The 24,728-nt window shown below is 34.9% G+C and overlaps 1 protein-coding gene across 7 annotated transcripts in view; it reads right to left on the bottom strand.

The window, feature by feature from the left end:
• KIF3A (kinesin family member 3A) overlaps positions 1-24,728 on the bottom strand; it is a 137,070-nt gene that overhangs the window by 78,140 nt on the left and 34,202 nt on the right. For 3 of the 7 annotated variants that reach the window (XM_005661644.2, XM_003354276.4, XM_013995119.2), the window contains exons 5-11: positions 22,063-22,168; positions 16,945-17,084; positions 16,353-16,550; positions 15,869-16,043; positions 7,137-7,235; positions 4,833-4,904; positions 2,736-2,744 (exon numbers count right to left, since the gene is read on the bottom strand). In XM_005661644.2, coding sequence (XP_005661701.1) covers positions 2,736-2,744; positions 4,833-4,904; positions 7,137-7,235; positions 15,869-16,043; positions 16,353-16,550; positions 16,945-17,084; positions 22,063-22,168 — 799 coding nt within the window. The remainder of the gene's footprint in view (positions 1-2,735; positions 2,745-4,832; positions 4,905-7,136; positions 7,236-15,868; positions 16,044-16,352; positions 16,551-16,944; positions 17,085-22,062; positions 22,169-24,728) is intronic. The other 4 variants (XM_021085422.1, XM_003123936.4, XM_013995118.2 and 1 more) reach the window with 3 other exon arrangements.

Consider the following 24,728-nt stretch of genomic DNA (forward strand, 5'->3'; position numbering starts at 1 on the left):
TAACTCTATACTAATTAGATAAATTATAATTACATAATAATTAACCAGGCATTTTACAGTGTTGAGCTGTCATGACATATATCTTTTTTTTTTCATAGAAGACATTTTATTTATTTATTTTTATTTACTTTTTTTTTTTTTTTGTCTTTTTTCTTTGCTATCTCTTTGGGCCGCTCCCGCGGCATATGGAGGTTCCCAGGCTAGGGGTCTAATCGGAGCTGTAGCTGCCAGCCTACACCACAGCCATAGCAACTCAGGATCTGAGCCACGTCTGCAACCTACACCACAGCTCACGGCAACGCCGGATCGTTAACCCACTGAGCAAGGGCAGGGACCGAACCCGCAACCTCATGGTTCCTAGTCGGATTCGTTAACCACTTCGCCATGACGGGAACTCAGACATATATCTTAAATGAACAATTAAAACAGCTTGTTGCTATGTCAAATTCAGGATCCTAAATCTCCCTAAGTTAGATTACACATTCCAAGTGTCAAACATAAGTAGAAGCACTACCAAATAATAAAGCCAGAAATACAGCTTCCAAAGGATTATTTTGATAATGTCTAGGATTATATAGATATATATGAGTTGTTCAATGAATTTATTGTATGAATTTCAAAATCATTAAAATGAAATAAAACATCAAAAAAAGAAAAACTAACTTATTAAACTGATCATGAAACTGAATCAAAGATAATTCATTTCTAGTAATACAATTTCTTTGAAACATACTTTCCTTCAGAAAAACAATCAAACTTTTCACAGAATTGGTCTGAGGCCCTCCTGAAAGCTGTCATTCTTAACTTCCTTCCCAAAGGACCACAGAAGAGTGTAAAACAGACAAGTTTATAAGTTGTCAATGTCTCCACTCAAAAGCTAACCGCTCCTGCTAACAAGGAAAGAGAACTGAAAAATAAAGACAATGGAGATAGAGATCTGCATATGCTCTTTTAGGAACCAGTAGACAATGAATCATTCATAGGCTTTAATTCGCTAGGTTAAAATTACATAAAAACCCTAAGGGCTTAAAATACATTACCCTTCAGTTTCATAGAAATCTCAGTCCAAAAAAAAAAAAAAAAAGAAATCTCAGTCCAAAATAAACTAAAGCCACAAAAAAAAAAAACACAAGTTAAATAGAAGAGTAAACAAAAGCAATGATCCAAATTCATGCTTTGGTGTGGTGTGATTCATTGCAACCCAAAGTCAGGCTGTAGACCTGACTCTGTTGGCTTCTTTGGCACAGTCACCTGTACTGAACATTCTAAATTAAAATGTTAAAAACTCGTCTTAAAAAGCAATCTAACTCCTGTTTCCAATGCATTTCTGGCAAGAATTTCCCATAAGTAATATTATTTCTTAGAAATTTGAGGGAGGAGAGTGTAAGTTCAGGTACCAAGTAAGTGTAAACATGAAAAAATAACTTCCTTTCCACCTGAGAATTGCAAGTATTTAAAGAAAAAATGGCAAATATATCAAGATAAAAAGAATGTATTGTGAAAACTGTATGTGTATAGAGGAAATGATCTGATCAAAAGAGGTACATTAATTTTTTAGGCTCATAGGGCTACAACTGTTTTCTTAAGTCAAAAACGTATAGTTTCCGAACTCATTAAAAAACAGTAAAATAAAATTTATATGTAAGAATACAAACCACATGCCTATTGATGGATTACTACTATACCTGAATTGCATAAGTTACCCACACCATTCGGGTAATATTTTCAAACTGATGTTTTAGCAGTAAACATCTTATTGCACTCTTATAGTATTTTCATAAAGATGACCATGAAATATAACTAGGTTCAGTTTCAAAAGTCTAATAGTTAAGCAACGTATTATTTTAGCCAGAATCAGTGTGATAAATCATTATATTTCTCTGCAAATAATTTTAAGCTAAATGGTAATGCGTACCAACTCTCCTAACCAAGCACTTAAAAACATGACATCAAGAAAAGTCACTGTTACACTGTCTTTTTTTTTAAGATCTTTAAAAAAATTAATAAGCCAAACCAACAAACAAATAATTCTTCTTCTAAAACAGCAAGAATTCAACACAAAATTTCAGGTAAAAACAAAAAATCTAAAAAGAATGTTAATATCATAGAGTATTTAACTGAGCCAAATAGCAGTGGTAATATTTTAAATTTCCCTCTGCCACATACTCTAACCGAAACTGTGAAGGTAAACTTCCCTGGCAAGGCAAAGTTAAAGGGAGGAATTTATTTCATTTTCGTTACATGAGCATCTATGGGCATACATGCCAGGTATCTGATTCCTCACTTTTTAAAAAAAGGGAAAAAAATGAAATTATTTATAGCTGTATTTCTAAAATTTGGCTTAATGGGTCTTTAAGAATTTAGAAAAATGATTATGCCATCTGATTCTGGTGATAATATCTATTTTTGTTGTCTATTTAGTTAATTAGGCTTAGAATATCCCATATGCTTGTCACTGTCAATCTAATACTTCTGAAATGTCCCCATAAGACTACTTAGAAAGAAAAATGTTCCTAAGACCTTCCTTAATAAAAACTGAAATAATTAAAAAAAAAAAGAATTTAGTAAAAAAGGAAGTTTTTTTTAAAAAAAGCTGAAGTTGAAAGATATTTTAAAATACAAAACACACTTACCTTATAAAAAACTATATTTAAAAAATGTAATGTATTTAAATAACAAAGTTCTTTTTAGTTTAATTAACTGTACCATATGCAGTGCAAAGCAATCACACCAACCTGCTTGATCTTTCAATAAGAAGCAGTAAGCAAATCGGAGACAGGAAGCATGTGCACAAAGATGAGGAGGAAAAAAAGAAAAACATTATTTATTTTATAAAATAAAGAAAAATGTAATAGCATTGATTTATAGTATAAGTATAGGAATAAATCACTATAAAAACTGAAATAGAGAGGTTTATGTAAAAAAAAAAGTATACTCAACATAATCAGAGATATAATTCAACCAAGGGTAATAAGAAGATTAATTTAGCCTAAGATTACAATTCAAATCAATCCAAGAGTTCACACTGACTCCTAAACTCCTGCAAACATAACAGTTTCGCAACAAATGATGGACATGGAATTGGGAAGTAATCTAAAAGGGCAAAGCAGGAAATTAAGCCAATTTTAAAAAATTAGTAAGTTAAAAGTAGCAAAATTCATATTGTCTATTTTCAAAATTTCCCAATTCAATGACCTAGCATGAGGATACATCACAGGTGTGCCTCCCTTTAAGAAAATCCAACACAAATAATTCAACCGACTAAACAGATAAATTATAGTAATTTGTAGTAATTTTGTGATTAACGAAAGCATTTAACAAAGAATTTTTAAAGAGAATTCTCCCAATGCATTTGATATCCCAACTTGATTTATAAGCAATTTTTTCAGAAAAAAATTATTGCATAAAGTGAAGTACACCTGTATAACAAACTTGCATTCAATCTATTAGTAGACTATTAAGGGTAGTTATAATAATGATTCCACAGAAGTAAATGATCAATTGATGCTTCAAGCAAAGAATACCTTAAAAAAAAAAAAAAAAAAAAAGAGCCTTTCTTTCTTTCTTTTAAAGGAAAGGTACATACAAGTTACACACAGCAACCACATGCTGGGACAGCCATCTCCCCACTTCACCTACACATTCATATTGCAACAAAAGAACTTAATATTATGTGCTAAGTACAGAAAGAGTAACTAGCACTGCTTGAATTGAACAAAGCACAACTCATTTCATCACATACTTTCATGTAACTATTTTTTAAGGATTAAGGTGAATTTTAAAACAAAATTAAATTACAATGCCTCCCACTCAGTTATTTTTGCATATTTTACAGTTTATAATACAAAATGAGACTTCTATATGGTTTCTAAATTGGAGTACTTCTAAATACAATTTCATGTATTTTATAAGTCATCCTATGACAATGTCTTGGTAAAATGTAAGAATTGAAAATAGAGAAAATAATTTCTAATATTCTTGGAATTCTTTCTCTAGAAAGCTAAAAGCATGAGAATAACCAAATATTGTTGTTTTCAGTTTTGGAAAGTTAAGTATATAGATAATGCTTTAAAAGGCAGTAAGCTGCAACTAGTACAATAAAGCATCAATTCTATTCTGAAAATAAAATAATACTTTACAACTTTATTAAATTATGGCTTAAGAAAAAGTTTTTAGGTTTGAAATAAGTAGACGCTTCATAAACAATTTCTTGTGGATCTGAATTTCCTAAACATATCTTAGAAAGTTTCTTAAAATCATTCAGGTAATTTAGAAATAGGGATAAATGGCCATTTGAAATAAAATACCATTCAATTTATCTTTACTTGCTTCAAACTTTACATTTTTCTTTATTTGGGAGCTTTCAATCTTAAGCTACCCTTATGAGTAGGACACCACAGCAGAAAAATCTTCACAAATTTAAGACATGTTATAATGGGCACTGGTGTATTTCCAAATATAATCTGTACTTTAAGAAATTCAGGATTTATTACACGTCCTTTACAGCGACTAAGATGTACCATGAAACATAAAAAAGAATCACAAGAATTACTCTTTAAACAGCTTACTAGCTCTCTTTACATTATCTCAACTGCAAAAGCATGAATCTCTCTTCCATTGTCTCAAACATAAGCTTAAGCATATGTTTTAACAATTATGGTTGACTGGAAGCAATGAAGAGGGAGGAAAAATCATCACATGCTTGTTTTACGGAGAAGCCCAACATGTATTCTTTAATTAATGACAGGGTGCAGTGCAGCATTTCTCAAATGAAGCCCATGGGTTATGAAAAAGCCAAAGCTCTGTTAGAGAATTTAAGAGCTACCACTCACTAGGCAAGAACTTATCCAGAGGTTTCTCTATGACAGAACATGTTGAGTCTGAACTACTGCTGCTGCTACTGCCTGGAAGACAAAGAAATGAGCCCAAAGGGAACCAAAGAAAGAGGAGACAAGAAAATGAACACACACACAGAGAAAAATTCAATTCCAGAGAAAGAATTTTAAAGGACACAATCAAGCGTTGTATTAAACAACCAAAACTTACTTTCCCTTAAAACCAGTCTTAGTAGTCTATCCAGTATTTTCTCTCTCTCTCCCTTTTTTTTTTTTTTTAAGGGCCGCACCCGCAGCTTATGGAGGTTCCCAGGCTAGGGGGTGAATCTGAGCTACAGCTGCAGGCCTACACCACAGCCACAGCCACAGCAGATCCAAGCCGCATCTGCGACCTACACCACAGCTCACGGCAACACCAGATCCCCAACCCACTGAGCAAGGCCAGGGATCGAACCCGCAACCTCATGGTTCCTAGTCGGATTTGTTTCCACTGAGCCATGACATGAACTCCGAAATCCAGTATTTTCTAATTACAACGCCATTCAGGGGAATTAGGAACTGTATTCCTTCAAGTATCCACTGTGGATAAACTCTACTATTCAGTTAAAATGTAGTAATGTAGAGGGTTGGAATGACAAGAATAAAAAATAAGCTATCTGGTGACATTTTATGTCTATTTTACACTATTTAGTTGATAAGTTAAAGGAAGTGAGTTTTAAACATTAAAGTCATGCACATTAAAATTGTAGGAATGATAAATTGCCCTTTAATACAGAGAGCTTGGTTTGTCTTCAGTTTCGCTCTTTCCCTTCCAAAACATCAAACTATCAGATGTGATTATGGGTGTTTAAGATTTCACAGCAAAATTCTGAAAGGCTCACTGAAAACTTTAAGATTTCTAAGACTAGAAGGGAGATATTTTACTACTAAATGTTTTAACCTATTAAGTAGTGGCATTTTAATTTTTTACTGTATTATTTATTTATTTGAATACACACGTGGCATGCAGAAGTTCCCAGACCAGGGATCAAATCTGTGCCACACTTGCGACCTGCACCGCAGCTAAGGCAATGCCAGATCCTTAACCCACTGCACCACAGGGAAACGTCGTAAAATTTTATTTTTAACAAATCTATTATCTGCTTTAGCTGTGAATAGTTTACTCTGTTTAAAAAAAAAAAAAAAACAGGTCTGTAAACAAAACCATTTCTCAAAATCAGGGGTCAGCAAACATTTTCAGAAAAGGGACAAATGGTAAGTACCTCAGGCTTTCTGGGCCAAATACACTCATGTGAGGACCACCATAGACTAATATGTAAACAAATGAGCATGGTTGTTTGTTTAACCTTTATTTACAAAAAAAAAAGGTAATGGGCTGGATTTGGCCAGCAGACTATTTGCCAACTTTAAATCATATTTTTCCTCTCTTTTGAGGTTACAGACTCTTTATGGCTTTTAAATTTGGGACTCCTGATCAAGCAGTGATATGTGTATTTTCAGCAAGAACATTTTAATAAGACAAGGAAAATATGCACCAGCTTGTCAACAATGATCCACATTAATGGAAGAGAGTTCTGAAACAAATTAAATATTTAGGGTAAAAAGGTTTGAAATGTAGGCCATTATAATATGTCACCAATACTTTTATCACAATTAATAAAGTCTTAATTCATACTTAACAAGTGTCCTATAACAGGTGAGTATGAGACTGCATTTTATAGAGAATATATTTTACAGTCTATTAAAAAATAGAATCCGCCTACAAATTTATTACTTAATAATATTAGTCTTAATTCATACTTAACAAGTGTCCTATAACAGGTGAGTATGAGACTGCATTTTATAGAAAATATATTTTACAGTCTATTAAAAAATAGAATCCGCCTACAAATTTATTACTTAAAAACTCAATGACATCTAAAGCCTAATCACATTTGAAAAAAAATCCACATTATCCTAATTTTCTAAAAAATTTAGGTTCCTAACACAATAAAAGTCCTTGCATTAAACTAAAACCCCATATAATATTTTAAAATGGTATATCCACTATCATAGATTGTTATAATTTGAAATTGTAAAAACAAAACAAAAAACCCAGAACATACGGTATGCTGATTCACCTAGAAACAGGAGAACAGTATAGGAGGAAAAAATAATGCAAAATTAACCAGGCATACTTCCTCTGAATTACTACCACAATTAAAAAGGGCAAAACTAAAGGCATGCACGCAACTGCCTTGGAAATATTAAATCATTAGCCAGCAATCTCGGTTAATTTCTAGAATACTAAAAAGAACTTACCTCTTCTTTTTTTCCTTTTCTCTCCATCTTCTCCAACCTCACCCTCTTCATCCTCCTCCTCCTCTGATCCACTGATATCAGAGCCTGATATTTCCTCCCCTTGAAAGGAAGAAATTTAATACAATTTCTTTTTTGTATCACATCACTGGATATTTAAGAACTGCCTATATCAACTTTCTTCATTAAGTTTTTGCACCCTAAACAGAAGTTCCCAGGCTGTCAACTTGTGCCACTATAGCAACCTGAGCCACATCAGTGACAAAGCCAGATCCATAACCTGATGATCCACCAGAGAACTCCCAAACTTTTTATTTTTTTATTTATATATATATATATATATATATATTTTTTTTTTTGGTCTTTTTGCTATTTCTTTGGGCCGCTTCCGCGGCATATGGAGGTTCCCAGGCTAGGGGTCTAATCGGAGCTGTAGCCACCAGCCTATGCCAGAGCCACAGCAACGCGGGATCCGAGCCGCGTCTGCAACCTACACCACAGCTCACGGCAACACCGGATCCTTAACCCACTGAGCAAGGCCAGGGACCGAACCCTCATGGTTCCTAGTCGGATTCGTTAACCACTGCGCCACGACGGGAACTCCCCAAACTTTTTAAATTATAGTTGTTTTACAATGTTGTGTCAATTTCTGCTGTACAGCAAAGTGACCCAGTCATACATACACATACATTCTTTTTCTCATACTATCTTCCATCATGTTCTATCACAAGAAATTGGCTATAGTTCCCAGTATTATACAGTAGGACCTCACTGCTTAACCATTCCAAATGCAACAGTTTGCATCTAACCCCAAATTCCCCCTCGGTAACCACAAGACTGTTCTCCATGTCTGTGACTCTGCTCCTGTTCTGTAGATAGGTTCATCTGTGCAATATTTCAGATTCCACATATAAGTGATATCATACGGTATTTGTCTTTCTCTTTCTGACTTACCTCACTTGGTATGAGAATCTCTAGTTCCATCGATTTGCTGCAAATGGCATTATTTCGTTTTTTTTAATGGCTGAGTAGAATTTCACTGTGTATATATATGTACCACATCTTCTTAATCCATTCATCTGTCAAGGGACATTTAGGCTGTTTCCATGTCTCAGCTGTTGTGAATAGTGCTACTATGAACACAGGGGTGCACGTATCTTTTTGAATTGTAGTTTCATCTGGATATATGCCCAGGACTGGGATTGCTGGATCATAAGGTAGTTTAGTTTTCTAAGGAACCTCCACACTGTTTTCCATAGTGGTTGTACCAATTTACATTCCAACTAACAGTGCAAGGAGGGTTCCCTTTTCTCTACACCCTCTCCAGGATTTGTTATTTGCTGACTTATTAACGATAGCCATTCTGACCAGTGTGAGGTGGTACCTCATAGTAGTTTTGATTTGCATTTCTCTAGTAATTAGTGATGTTGAGCATTTTTCCATTTTCCTGATGGCCATCTGTATATCTTGAGAGAAACTGTAGTTTAGACTTGCATTTTTCTAATAGTTATATTGAGCATTATTTTATGTGCATCTGTATGTCTTCTATGGAGAAACGTCTATTTAGGTCTGTTGCCCATTTTTCAATTGGGTTGTTTGTTTTTTTGTTGTTGCTTTGTATGAGTTGTTTTTGTTTTTGTTTTTTTGGAGATTAAGCCCTTGTCAGTTGCATCATTTGCAACTAGTTTCTCCCACTCCACAAGTTATCTTTTCATTTTTTTTTTTTTCCACGGTTTCCTTTGCTGTGCAAAAGCTTGTGAGTTTGATTAGGTCCCATTGGTTTATTTTTTATTTTTTGGTCTTTTTTTGTTGTTGTTGTTGTTAAGGGCCGCACCCACAGCATATGGAAGTTCTCAGGCTAGGGTCTGAATCGAAGCTGTAGCTGCCGGCCTACGCCACAGCTACACCCAGATCCGAGCTGCGTCTACAACCTATACCATAGATCACACTACGACAGACCCTTACACCACTGAGTGAGGCTAGAGATCAAACCCGAATACTCATAGCTACTAGTCGGGTTTATTACCGCTGAGCCATGATGGGAACTCATTTTTCTTTTTTTGTCTTTTTTTTTTGTTGTTGTTGTTGCTATTTCTTGGGCCGCTCCCGCGGCATACGGAGGTTCCCAGGCTAGGGGTTGAATCGGAGCTGTAGCCACCGGCCTACTCCAGAGGCACAGCTACGCGGGATCCAAGCCGCGTCTGCAACCTACACCACAGCTCACGGCAACGCCGGATCCTTAACCCACTGAGCAAGGGCAGGGACCGAACCCACAACCTCATGGTTCCTAGTCGGATTCGTTAACCACTGCGCCACGACGGGAACTCCGGAACTCATTTTTATTTCTATTGCCTTGGGCGAATGACCTAAGAAAACAATTGTACAGTTGATGTCAGAATGTTTTGCCTATGTTCTCTTCTAGGAGTTTGATGGTATCTTCTCTTACGTTTAAGTCTTTGCGCCATTTTGAGTTTACTTCTGTGGATGGTGTGAGGGTGTGTTCTAGTTTCAATGACTTACATGCAGTTGTCCAGTTTTGCTAGTACCACTTGCTGAAGACACAGGCTCTCTTTTTCCCATTTTATATTCCTGCTTCCTTTGTCAAAGATTAACTGACCATAGGTGTCTGGGTTTATTTCTCGGTTCTCTATTCTGTTCCATTGGTCCGTATGTCTGTTTTTGTACCAGGACCACACTGTCCTCACTCCTGTAGTTTTGTAATATTGTCCGAAGTCTGGGAAAGTTATGCATCCTGCTTTTCTTCCCCCTCAGGATTGCTTTGGCAATCCTGGCCTTTAATGGTTCCATATAAATTTCTGGATTATTTGCACCTATATTCACTGAAGATATTGGCCCATAATTTTCTTTTTTGGTAGTCTGTCTGGTTTTGGTATTAGGGTGTTGATGCCTTTATAACATGTCCTTGAGAGTGTTACTTCTTCTTCAATCTTTCAGAAAAGTTTAAGAAGGATGGGTATAAGTTCTTCTTTGTATGTTTGGTAGAATTCGTCTGTAAAGCCATCTGGTCCTGGACTTTTGTTTATAGGGAGTGTTTTATCACATATTCAATTTCAGTTCTAGTGATCAATCTTTTCAGACTATTTCTTCTTGATTCAGTTATGGCAGGCTTTATGTCTCTAGAAAGTCTCCATTTCTTCTAGGCTGTCAAATTTGTTGGCATATATTTGTTTATAGTATCTTTCTTATGGGTTTTTATATTTCTGCAGTATCAGTTGAGATTTCTCTTTTTACATTTCTTATTTTATTTGGGTTCTCTCTCTTTTCTTCATGGTAAGTCTGGCCAGACGTTTGTCAATTTTGTCTACCCTTTCAAAGAACCAGCTCTTGGTATTATTGTGTTTTTATGAAATCTCTATTTTATTGATTTCCTCTTTGATCTTTATGACTTCCTTCCTTCTGCTGATTTTAGGTTTTGTTTGCTCTTCTTTTGCTAATTCTTTTAGGTGGTAGGTTAGGTTGTTGAGTTCATATTTTTCTTTTTTTTTTTTTTTTTTTTGAAGAAGGCCTGTATCACTATGAACTTTCCTCTAAGAACTGCTTTTGCAGCATTCTATAGATTTTGTATAGTTGTCCAACTCTAATATTCTTAGACAGTGTATCAGATACATTAACCTTGGAAACAGATATGATGTACACAGTTTATTTTTAAAGTTCCTAAAGAGAAGTTAAATTCTGATCCACTTATAATTTCAAATGATTAGTTTAAACACAGTTCTAAATGTTCTATGTTAGAGTTAATATTTCAGTCTTTTTTTAGTTTTTTATTTTCTATCGTAGTTGATTTACATGGTTCTGTCAATTTCTGCTGTATAGCAAAGTGACCCAGTCATACACATATATATTATCTCACATTATCCTCCATCATGTTCCATCACAAGTAACTAGATAAAGTTCCCTGTGCTATACAGAAGGATCTCGTTGCTCATCCACTTCAAATGCAATAGTCTGCAGCTATTAAACCCAAATTCCTGGTCCATCCCTCTCCCTCCCTCCTCTGCAACCACAAGTCTGTTCTTCATGTTCATGAGTTTGTTTCTTTTCTGTGGATAGGTTCATTTGTGCCATATATTAGTTTTCAGAGATAAGTGATATCATATAGTATTCATCTTAGGATGAGAGTTCCATCCGTGTTGCTGCCAGTGACATTATTTTGTTCTTTTTTATTGCTGAGAAGTATTTCGTTGTGTATATATACCACTCTAAGGATGGGCATTTAGGTTGTTTCCATGTCTTGGCTATTGCGAATAGTGCTGCAATGAACATAGTGGTGCATGTATCTTCTTCAATTAAAGTTTTGTCCAGATATATGCCCAGGAGTGGGATTGCAGGATCATATGGTAGCTCTATATTTAGCTTTCTGAGGTACTGCCATACTGTTTTCCATAGTGGTTACACCAATTTACATACCCAAAGTGTAGGAGGATTCCCTTTTCTCCACACCCTCTTCAAGATTTGTTATTTGTAGACTTACTACTGATGGCCATCTGACCAGTGTGAGGCAGTATCTCATAGAAGTTTTGATAGGCATTTCTCTAATAATTAGTGATGTTGAGCATTTTTCAATATGCCTGTTGGCCATCTCCTGTTTTCTTAGAAGAAATGTCTATTCAGATCTTCTGCCCATTTTTTAATTGGGTTGTTGGGTTTTTTTGTTGTTGAGTTGTATAAGCTATTTGCATATTTTAAAGATTAAGCCCTTGTCAGTTGCATCATTTGAAATTATTTTCTCCCATTCTGTAGGTTGCCTTTTTCTTTTTTCTATGTTTTCTTTAGCTGTGCAAATGTTTTAAATTTGATTAGGTCTCACTGGTTTATTTTTCTTTTTATTTCTGTTATCTTGAGAGAATATTTCAGTCTTTACAAAATATGATCTCTTTTGGGGAGCATTTTCTCCTCAGTTTTCTGTTTAAGATTTTACATAATTCACTCAACCTGTTTATTTTCTAAGAGCCACAGATCTGTCATCTAATACAGTGATCCCACATTTAGGACTATATCACATGAAATAATTCAAAGTAAGAACGGCTTATTTGTACAATGATTACTTTAACCTAAAAAACCAAAGGGAGTAATTAAGCTAATATTAATGCAAATCAGTACTATATTACCTTCCAAGTAGTTATTAAAAATTAATATCAGCCATCCATTAAATTTCTTCTTTTTTTTTTTTTTTGTCTTTCTGGTATTTCTTTGGGCCGCTTCCACGGCATATGGAGATTCCCAGGCTAGGGGTCCAATCGGAGCTGTAGCCACTGGCCTACGCCAGAGCCACAGCAACACGGGATCCGAGCCACGTCTGCAACCTACACCACAGCTCATGGCAACGCCAGATCGTCAACCCACTGAGGAAGGGCAGGAACCGAACCTGCAACCTCATGGTTCCTAGTTGGATTCGTTAACCGCTGCGCCACGACGGGAACTCCCATACATTAAATTTCTAAGAAAATAAAGTAACTGGGAGGGAAAAAGTAAAATATACACCAATTACAAGGTAATATTTGAAACTGTAAATATAATATGGGAAGAAATCAAGAGTCTTGAGAGAAGAAATTAATTAAAAATATTTTGTTTCATAGGCCTGCTAGCAATGAGCACACTTAATGCCCAAATCTTAGTCTCTAAATACCATCCTCTGGGAGTTTCCACTGTGGCTCAGATAGGTAAGGACCCAGTGTCATCTCTATGAGGATGTGTGTTTGATCCCTGGCCTCATGGCACAGGTTACAGATGTGGCTCGGATCCAATGTTGCTGTGGCTGTGGTACAGGACAGCAGCTGCAGCTCTGATTCAGCCCCTAACCCAGGAACTTAAATGTGCCACAGGTGTGGTCATAAAAAAGGGAAAAAAAATTACCATTCTCCAATGAAAGAACAGAGGAAAATATCTGATTTTAGGGACCAGGTAAGGAAAATACAAAATGAGCCCCAAACATATGTGGTGCCAGAAAGTGAGGAAGTGCTCAAAAAAACAACCAAACAAACTGATGGGAATATGCTGAAAGCTTAGGAACTACACTGAAGGAGCTCTTAATGGCCAAAGCTGGTATAATTTGAGCAATAAAATAAACAACGATATTAATGTATTATAACTCACAGACTAAAATAAATATCTACATGTCCATAGTAACATAAATAAAAACCTGAATAAATAAATTATGGGGAAAAAGAGATCGCTCTTTCTTAATATAGAATTTCAAACACTAAACACTAGAGGGAACAAGGGGAAGAGAAAGTCCCATTGAGCAAATGCACATAACTATTACTGGATGCTAAAATTAGTGGAAGAAAGTATGATGAGAAACAGGACCTCTGTATAGCCTCAAAGTGTTATCTCCACAAGACAGACATAAATGACAAAGGAAATAACAAAATAGAAGATTTATAAAAAACTTATAATTATGAGAGAACTATGGATAAATTCAAATTGAAGAACATTCTACTAATATATGACCAGCACTTTTCAGACGAGATCAGGCACGTTCAGGGTGGTATGTATGGCCATAGACTGACCAGTACTTTTCAAAAGTATCAAGATCATCAGAGACAAAGACTGAGAAACTGGGGGCTGAGGGAGACTAAATAGACATGACAACTAAATGCAATGTGATTCACAATTGGATCCTGAACAAGAGAAAAAGGACATTCCAAAGAAAATTGTATTACTGTAAATTTCATGGTGTCAATAACTGTACCATGATAATGTAACATGTTAACATTAGACGAAGTTGGGTGATAGGTACACAGGAACTCTCCTTGCTATACTTGTTGCGTTTTTTACAAGTCTAAAATTATTTCAAAATAAAAAGTTTAAAAGTATTCTTTTAATGTTTTTGCCTACTTTTTAATTGTTTATATGATTAACTCCATTAACTGGTTTATAAAATTCTGTTAACTGGACTATAAAAACAAAATGTCGTAAGAGCACAAACAAAATGAAATTTATTAAAAATGAAGTCAGAAGTGAAGTCAGTCAGACAATGAGGCACCAACATCAAATGCTACCACTTACATGTGGAATCTAAAAAAAGGACACAGTGAACTTCTTTGCAGAACAGACACTGACTCACAGACTTTGAAAACCTTATGGTTTCCAGATGAGACAGGTTGGGGGGTAGGGGGATACACTGAGGGTTTGGGATGGAAATGCTGTAAAATTTGGTTGTGATAACTGTTGTACAACTATAAATGTAATAAAATTCATTGAGTAATTTAAAAAAAATAAATAAAAATAAAAATGAAGTCAGCATTACCATATCATCCAGCAATTCTACCTTTGGGTATATACCCAAAAGAACTGAAAGCAGACTCAAACAGATATCTGTATACCCACATACACAGCAGCAATACTCACAATAGTGAAAAGGTAGAAGTAACCCAAGTGTCCACCAACAGACGAAGGGATAAGCCAAACATGGTATATACACAAAATGGAATATTATTCAGCCTTAAAAAAAGGGAGGAAATTCTGACACATGCTACAATATGGATGAATACTGAGGACATTACCCTAAGTAAAATAAATAAGTCGGATACAACAAGAAATTCTACATGCATGGGGTACCTAGAAGAGACAAATTTGTAGAGATAGAAAGTAGAATGGTAGGTTACCAGGAAGAGATGGGGTGTTAGTGTTTAAAGGGTACAGAGTTTCATTCTGGGATAATAAAGTCCTGGAGGTGGATGGTGTGATGGTTGCAGAACAACGTGAATGTACTTTATGTCACAGAACTGCACACAAAATAGTTAAAAAGGTAAATTTTATCAAAATAAATAATATTTAAGAAGTTCAGCAACATAAAAGTATATTCTCAATATTAACAGATCTAAGAAATTTCACATCTTAAAAACATACTGACTATAAATACCACCTAGTGGTCACATTTAAAATATCAGATTCCCTTATCTAAGAGGCAGCTCAATTATCACTTTTTCTCAATAACCTCTAGAGTTTATTGACTCAGCAACATCTCCAAAGGTTTGTGATGGTGGCATCTCTGGATTTCACATCTAATCTAACCTGCAGATTGAGAAGACGCCTCTTCAAAGCCCTTTACTCACCTGGTACGCAAAGGAGCCCTAGATCAATTAGTTCTTAGCATGAAGGTTCAGGGAGTCACTGAGCACCTAATGATGGCTGCGGAACTTCTCACCCTCATGAATAAGTTCTTCAAATTATCTAACCTACTAATATTATCTTGTTAGAAAAGAATTCCCAAAATATAATCTCATGTTCAAATTTAAGCATGAAAGCATATTTTCAAGGCCATGCAATGAATTTTTACTTACAGTGAACTAGGTTAACCCATGATTCTCTGACAGCTTTGTTTACTTCACATAATAGTGATGATACCTTTCATAAACAACTCTGGTCACTTTCACTAAATACATATATGGTAGAACCTGCTCTTATAGAGGAACAAACAAAAATCATGATTTAATAAGTGTTCATATGAAATCTTTACAAAAGATCATAGGGATTGAGATGAAGGTTTAAATGAATTTTTAAAAATCACATACATAAATACTATAACTTTACTTGAGCTTAATAAAATGCCAAAGTATGTAAGTATCGAGTTACACTGCAGAAATATCCCTTTAAAGATCAATGTTAGAGGTTCAAAGAATTTTTAATAGGTGATTTTTATTACAATACGTACTTGTTAAACAGCACATGTTTAGCCAACATTAAGATTAATTATCTTGAGAAAAAGTTACCTTCTTCAAGCTTTTTTTTCAGTTCTTCTATTTCTTTCTGAAACTGACGAAGCAAAGCATCCTTTGGATCTTCATTAATTCTAGCTTTATTTTTAATATTCTTAGCACGATTAGCATATCGTAATGTACTGATGGTTTCATCGTAATTGTAATCTGCTGGCCCAATATTTGCACACTGTTGAATTATAAATACAAAACATTTTACACTTGACATAGTTAAAATTAATACTGCCATTACAAATAAAATCAAAAAGAAATTTGGAGCATATTTCCACACTGGCCTTCTTGAAAAAGAGGGCATCACCACATGGGTTTACAAACAGTATAACTGTAGGCTAGCACACATGATGTACTAGAAAAATAATGATACATTTCAAAAAGTAAAATAATCAACAGTTTTTAAATTTTTATGAGTATCAATTACTGACATAAACAGGAAGCTTAAATTTCCCTAATGATAACTATACTACCAATAAAGTCTTACCATCATGGTTTTTGAATTGCCTCCTAAGGAATCCTGAAGAAGCCGAGTCAACTTAGAGTTTCGATAAGGCACATGAGTGCTTTTTCCATCAACCAAGGCAGAAATTACATTACCCAGGGTGGAAAGCGAAAGATTGATTTTTGTAGCTTCTTTTAGGCGCTGTCCAGTAGCTCCAGTTTTTGCTTGTCTTTCTGAACCCTAGCAATAAAGAGCGACAGAAACAAAACTAAAATAAAAAACACATAATATTCTTCCCAAAGTTAAAAAACTTATAACTTTTTTTTAACAATAAAACATCTGCTATCTGGAATTCACTTCAAAACAAAACTGGAAGGGAAGAAGTGGCTGAGGGTAGAGATGAAATAGGACTGACTATGAAATGATAATTAATAAAGCTGGGTGATGGGTACATGGGAAATCATCAACTTATTCTACCTACTTTTATACAGAGTTGAAATAGTACAGAGTTAACGAGTTAAACACATACAACTTTAAAATGATACATATAATCACTCCCTTTCACTTAAATTATTCAATTATAAAATAAAAAGACTCACAAGAGTTATGTCTTAAGTAGCATCTTGTTACTTACAGCAAGATCTACAAGATGGAGCTTCCCCATCCTGACATGCATGTTTCCATCAACGCCTTTTTCACTGCATTCTATAGTAATGGTAAAGATGGCATGGGAACGGGAACTGTGTTCATTCATATTAGTTGCACCAACAGAACCTTGAATAAAAGGAAGAAATTCTTTAAAACTGTAACAACTGGGAACACCTTTAAAAATAATTAAATTACTAAATTTCATCACAGCCAAAAGCCTAAGAGCATGGCTAAAATATAAAAGCTTAAGTGTAATTAGCCATTATTAGAAATTTTCGACATTTTACGTTGATAACAAAAATTGTAATTTTTTCATATTAAAGAGGTGATTTTAGGACAAAATACTTAATTTAAGTTACAACTATTATAGGCCCCAGAAAATAACTAATTTACATTTAAAAAAATCTTAAATCATTCAAAATATTAACTGCTATTTCAGCTTTCTCTACAAAGTACCATGTGTTGAGAATCAACCACAGGAATACTTGCATATATATGATAGATAATACAAGGATATTCAGTGCAGAATTGTGTGCAACAGAGAGATCAGAAACAACCAACAGGACAATGGTGAACCACTTACAGAATAGTCACACTATGGATTACTAACCAGTCTTGAAAAAAACATAAGGTAGAGGAGTTCCCATCGTGGCTCAGTGGTAATGAACTCGACTGGTATCTTTGAGAACACAGGTTTGATCCCTGGCCTCGCTCAATGGGTTTAGGATCCAGCACTGCCATGGGCTGTGGTGTAGGTCGCAGACAAGGCTTGGATCCCTGCGTTACTATGGCGTAGGCCGGCAGCTGCAGCTCCCATGTGACCCCTAGCCTGGGAATCTCCAGATGCCCCGAGTGTGGCCCTAAAAAAAAAAGGCAAAAATACTAACAATAAGGTAGATCTGAGTGACATGGAAAGATACCCGTAATACATGAACTGAGGGGGGAAAAAAAGAGAAGAATGTAGAATATAATTCCATTCTTGTAAAACAAAAGTATCCATTCAAAATATGCTAAGAATTTGTGTGCATAAAATATTTTACATGAATATATTGTGCAAAGAAAAAGATATGTTTTGATTTTTTTTTTTTTTTTTTTTTTGTCTTTTTGCCTTTTCTAGGGCCACTCCCTCGGCATACGGAGTCTAATCAGAGCTTGTAGTAGCCGGCCTACACCAGAGTCACAGCCAACGCCAGATCCAAGCCATGTCTGCGCCACAGCTCACGGCAACACTAGATGCTTGACCCACTGAGCAAGGCCAGGGGTCAAACCTGCAACCTCAGGGTTCTGAGTCAGATTCGTTAATAACTGCACCACGACGGAAACGCCTGTTTTGATTTTATAATAGGCATTCACTGGTTTTTTCCCTCAAATTTCAAAGTACTTAAAAGCATATTAATTTAACCTAAGACCAAAATTATTTTCTCACTTTATATTCATGCAGAACTTCTCCACGCAAGCTGTGATCTTAGAACTTAAACATTAAAACATATTCTTTATTAGCAAGCAGCTATATTAAAAATCAGATAACCAGAATGTTAATTGCACTGATAAAGTAAAGCCAAGCCCAATGAAGAAGGGTAAATGGAAAATCAATGGAGGAAAATGCCAGGATTTGTGATGCCATACTATATTTTCCAATTTTCTTCTAAATCAAATAATGAATTTATGAAAATTTTCCAAAAATACAAAAAACATAAATTTGATACCACTTCAAATCATCTGATCAGAAGTGACACACACACACACTTCCACAGAATAGTAGGTCTTACTTTATTTTCTGTTTCCTTCCACTTAACATTATCTACTACATATATTTCCCTGCAAAAACAACTTGAAATCTTTACTAAAACTTGTTTTGCTGTTCTCTTACTAAGAAATATTTGGGATTATTTCCCATTTTAGGTCTTCATAAGGGACATTAATATGAGCATCTTTGAGCAGATACCTTTCTTTCTCCCTAGAATTATATCCATGGGATATATTTTCCAAACTTCAATTATCTGATCACAGGATAGGAACAGTTTTAGAGGTATGTGATTATCAAATCCAAATGCAGCACTGCTTTTGAATTTCCAATGGGAGAGAGCATTTAATTTGAAAATGTCATATTAAATGTTTTAACAACTATTATTTTTTGCAATATATGTGTAATATGCTATTTATGATTGTAATATTTCCCATTATGAAAACAAAGCAATGTAACAGACATGCTGTCAAAAGTGACCTACAATCCCTAGGAGAACAGCTTGCAGCAATCAAGTAGATTCAATGCTCCAACCTACCGATACATCACATAATGGAAATAAAATATAACACCTCCACAAATTTTTTGTCAAAATATTTGTTTTGGAATAAAAAATTAAGTTGTATGTTTTTCAAGAGGGTATGGAAAAACTTATCCTATAAATATGCCTGCTTGTGTATCAACTCATGTGCATAAAAGAGTATTTATTACAGTATTGATCATAATAGCAAGACTGAAAACAACCCAAAGTTATCAATAAAAGATTGGTTAAAAAATTAGGTAGATCCATCCAACAAGACAATATATAGTTACTTTAAAACGCTTATATATGTACTAGTACGTGTTAATGTGAAATGATCTCCAAGATAATATTGCTTTCTGTTTTTTAGTTTTTTTAGGGCCACAGGTTCAGCATATATAAATTCCCAGGCTAGGGATCAAATGGGAGCTGCAGCTGCCGGCCTACAACACAACCACAGCAATGCCAGATCCGAGACACATCTGCAACTTACACCACAGCTCATGGCAATGCCGGATCCTTAACACACTGAGCAGGGTCAGGGATCAAACCCACATCCTCATGGACACTAGTTGGATTTGTTTTCACTAAGCCACAATGGGAACTCCTCCAAAATAATACTGACTAAATAAAATTATTTCTATACTATACAAAACGGATACTAATTTTACATTTGTAAATGGCAGCTTTATTGTCATATCTTCCCCCTCTGCTATTTTTCTCTTGATACTTACGTTATTATATTTCAAGATACTACAGTTTGTATTTTCAGGACAAACTTTTCCACCTGGATATTTGTACTAAACGTTTAATTCTTGAACTCAATCTATTTATTAATTAAGAGTGTTTTCCTCTCTGCCATTTTAGACCTTTAAATCCCTTCATCATTCTTTCATTTTATTTCTCTCATTAGAATTTTTCCTTTTCCTTGAAAAAAAAATCTCACATACCAAGTTAAATTAATTCCTGCGTAATTAATGGAAGGTTTTATTTACTATTGTGAGTGGAATCTTATGCTAAAATTTTTAATTAAATGGGCGATAATATGAAAATATTCCTGATATAAAAAATTCAAAAATACAAACATACAAAAAAACAAGACGAAAGCTCCCTATACTCTTTTCCCTCAACCTTATTTCCCTTTCATTTAAGGTAACCACTGTTAAATACCCTTTCACTTTGTATTTCACATACACACATGCTGACACACAAATACATAATATCCAAATACACAGGCTAATAATTTGGCTTTTTTACACATGGAAGTGGGATGATGCAAAGAAAGCAAATTAGCTTTCTTTTTCACTTAGCAATATATCTAGCTAAGTCTTTCAGGCTTCTGCATGTAGACTTAACTCCTTTTTTTTTTTAAATAACTTCATTATAGTCCATAATATTTTTATACCATAATTATATAACTGATGTTTTAATGACAGTTATTTAGATTGTGCCAAACTTTTGCTATTACAAATTATGCTGCAATATAGTATTTTTTGTACAACTAAAAATATTTTTCTAGAATACATACGTAGAAATAGAAACAGTGAGTCAAAGGAATGGATTCTTAAAATTTCAACAGATATAGTTATACTGCCCTTAAAAGAGGCTGTAAATTTTCATCACCATTGTCATTTCTTTAGAGCCTCACCAATCTGGATATCTTTTCATTAAAACTGATGGGTAAAACATCTCCTGAGGTTGATTTAATATGCATTTTCCTGAATACCTGTGAAGTTTAATATCCTTTCATACACTTACTGCTGTGAATAGTTCTTCTGTGAACATATTCATACACATATATCTTTTGCTCATTTTCCTGTTAAAATTTTGGTCTTTTTCTATTATTTCCTTTGTAAAAATGAAATTATTTTTTAAAACTTTTGTTTCATTTCCTTGAGTTTGCTTTTAATGTAGTCATAAAAACATTAAAAATGTTTATTTTGGGAGTTCCTGCTGTGGAGCAGCGGAAACGAACCCAACTAGGAACCATGAAGTTGCGGGTTCGATCCCTGGCCTCAATCAGTGGGTTAAGGATCTGGCGTTGCCATGAGCTACACCAGATTGCAGGCTGCAGGTTGTAGGCTGCAGATGCAGCTCAGATCTGGCGTGGCTGTGGCGAAGGCCGGCAGCTGCAGCTCCAATTAGACACCCTAGCCTGGGAACCTCCACATGCCACAGGGACAGCCCTAAAAAACAAAAAGAAAAAAAAATGCTTATTTTGTGTTTTTATCTTTTGCCTCTCATCTCTAACTGCTGTTAGCAACATCATTAGTACTAGACCTGTGGCATCAGCAATACTGCCGAAGCTTTTTATTTAAAAAAACTTGATTTGTTTCACTTTTCTTGTCAATAAAGTGGAGGCATTATAATGCCTGGTCAATACTGACTAATAGAAAATACTCAAATACTCACTCTGCCACTTATCAAGTAGTGTATTACCTTGGACAAGTTACTTTAACCCTCAGTTTCCTCAATCATAACATAGGAATTTAATACTTCACAGTTCCTTTTGGAATTAGATCATTGCTTATACAGCATTTGCACAAGCACTTGCCACATAGTAAGTGCTCAATAAACGTAATCAATATTATTATAGCTAACAGGAAACAGCAATATGGGTCTCAAAGATATAGCATTACTACTAAGAAGCAAAATGTCAGTCAGCATGGAAAGCAATCTTTCGTTCATACATGCTTTCCACATAGTAAACAATCAAAGAGAAAGGGTTTTCAAGAAACCTAAAAATCCAATCTTTACAAGGCAAAGTGCATAGCAGTTTTGCTTCTAAACCACTCTACTCCATACACAAATGTTTAATCACAATTAAGCACAACACTTACGATTTTTGTGGCCCAGTGTCATGATTCTATCCATATCATCAGCATTGTTTACCACATAAGCTGATAAATCTTTAATATAAACTCCAACATCAGGTCTTTCTTTAACCTAAAAAAAAAATAATAAGATTTTACATATATATCCGTAATTCTTCTACAGTTACTTATTGAATATCTACTATGTGTTGTACACTATGCTAGATATTGAGGATACACTGATGAACAAGGCAGACATAGTTTCTACACGTGGAGGATACAATCCATAGAGAGAACAAATGAATAATTACACACAAAATTATTTTATTTCACTTGTTACAACGCCATGAAGAAAAAAAATATAGGAAATTATGAGAATACATTATATATAGAGAGAGACTTAAGTTAGTGAAATGGGGACAGGATAAATTTCCCCAAAATGATGTTTAAGCTAAGACTAAATAGGAGGGAGCCAATTCTGCTAGAATAGGAGGAAAAGAGTATGTACAAGAATCCTGAAATGGGGGAAAAAAAAGAAAAAAACACTGGGTACTAGCTAAAATAAAAAACAATCGCACAGGAGTTCCCTTGTGGTGTAGGAGGTTAAGGATCCAGCACCATCACTACAGCAGCTCAGGTTGCTGCTGTGGCTTGAGTTTGATCCTTGGCCCAGAAACTTCCACATGCCACTTCCCGCCAAACAAACAGTCAGAAAACAACCAAACAAAAGCCAGGGAAAGAGTAGAGGACAAAAGGGAAACAGGTGGAATATTTGGCTATAGATGTAGGCAGAGATAAGATTAAGCATAGTTATTGGTCTTTATCTTAAGAGCAATCTGCAGCCACTTGAGGATGAAAGTTGCATGAAATAATCAGCTCTGTAGTATTGATGTAAAAATATTACCTTTCTGTGAGTAACTTTATGAGAACTTTCACCAAATTTGAAGGATGAATGTAGAATATTTTTATCTAAATTACTATCTGTAAAATACGAATAGAAATACCAAATTCACTTTGTAAGGTGCTAGAAGTCACCTCCATAAATCAACAGATGTGAAACTGAAGCTTAAGATACCAGTAGGACAAGCCATTCCATAGGTAATAAAACCTCACAGACAAAGACGACAGACAAAAGTTTAAAAAACAATACCAGAATAGAGATTAAAAACAATAGGAAAAAAAATCAAAACCTACAGCTAGATCTTTGAAAGGGTAAACAAAACTGACAACTCTCTGGCCAGGCTCACCAAGAAATGCAAAAAAAGCCAAATAAACAAAGTAAGAAATAAAAAATGAGAAACATCAACTGTTAGCACAGAAATACAAAAAAAAATAAAAATTTAGAGAATACTATAAACAATTATATGACAACAAACTGTACAACCCAGAAGAAATGGTTTTTAGAAGAACACAGCTCATCAGAACTGAATCAAGAAGAAATAGCTTGAATAAACCAAACATTAGAAGTGAAGTAGAATCTGTAATTCAAAAAATCAAAAAAAAAAACCTCCCTACAAACAAAAGTCCAGGACCAGATAGCTTCACAGACAAATTCTACCAAACAAGCAAAAGAAAGACGAGTTTTACCAATCCTTCTCACACTTTTTCAAAAGACTGAAGAGGAGGGAACAACTACTAAAGACAGTCTATGAAGCCACCATCACTCTGACACAAAACCAGAAAAAGATATGACCAAAAAATGAGGTCCTACTGTACAGCAGAGGGAACCATATCCAATCTCCTAGGACAGAACATGATGGAAGACTGTATGAGCAAAACAATGTGTATCCATATATATGTGTGTGTGTGTGTGTCTGGATCACTATACAGTATAGCATAAACTGACACAACACTCTAAATCAACTGTACTTTAATAGAAAATATGTAAATAAAGAAAACTAGAGGCTAATATCTTTGATGAATATTGATGTGAAAATTCTTAATAAAATATTAGCAAACTGAATCTGAAGAACACAATAAAAAGGTCACACACGGAGTTTCCATTGTGGCTCAGTGGAACGAATCTGACTAGTATCCATGAGGATGCAGGTTCGATCCCTGGCTTTGCTCAGTAAGTTAAAGGATCTGGCATTGTTGTGAGCTATGGTGTATGTCACAGACTTGGCTCAGATCTGGCATTGCTGTAGCTGTGGAGTAGGCCAGTGGCTACAGCTCCGATTCGACCCCTAGCCTGGGAACCTCCACATGCCACGAGTGCGGCCCCAAAAACACAAAAAGGGGGGGGGTAACATACTATCCATCCCAAGTTCACAAGGATAGCTCAATATATGCAAATCAATGTGATATACCACATTAACAAAAGCAAAGACAAAAAGCACATGATCATCTCAAAAGATGCAGAAAAAGCATTTGACAAAATCCAACATCCATTCATGATAAAAACTCCTACCAAAGTGGGTACAGAGGAAATATAGCTCAACATAATAAAAGCTATTTATGACAAACCCAGTGCCAATATAAGATTCAATGGTGAAAAGCTGAAAGCCTTTTCACTAAAATCTGGAACAAGAGACAAGGATGCCCACTCTCACCACTTCTATTTAACATAGTATTAGTAGTCCTAGCCACAGCAATCAGAAAGAAAAAAGTATCCCAACCGGAAAGGAAAAAACAAAATTGTAATTACATGCAGATGACATGATCCTACACATAGAAAACCTTAAAAACACCAT

The sequence above is a fragment of the Sus scrofa genome, chromosome 2, assembly GCF_000003025.6.
Source record: "Sus scrofa isolate TJ Tabasco breed Duroc chromosome 2, Sscrofa11.1, whole genome shotgun sequence".
Classification (NCBI taxonomy): Eukaryota; Metazoa; Chordata; class Mammalia; order Artiodactyla; family Suidae; genus Sus; species Sus scrofa.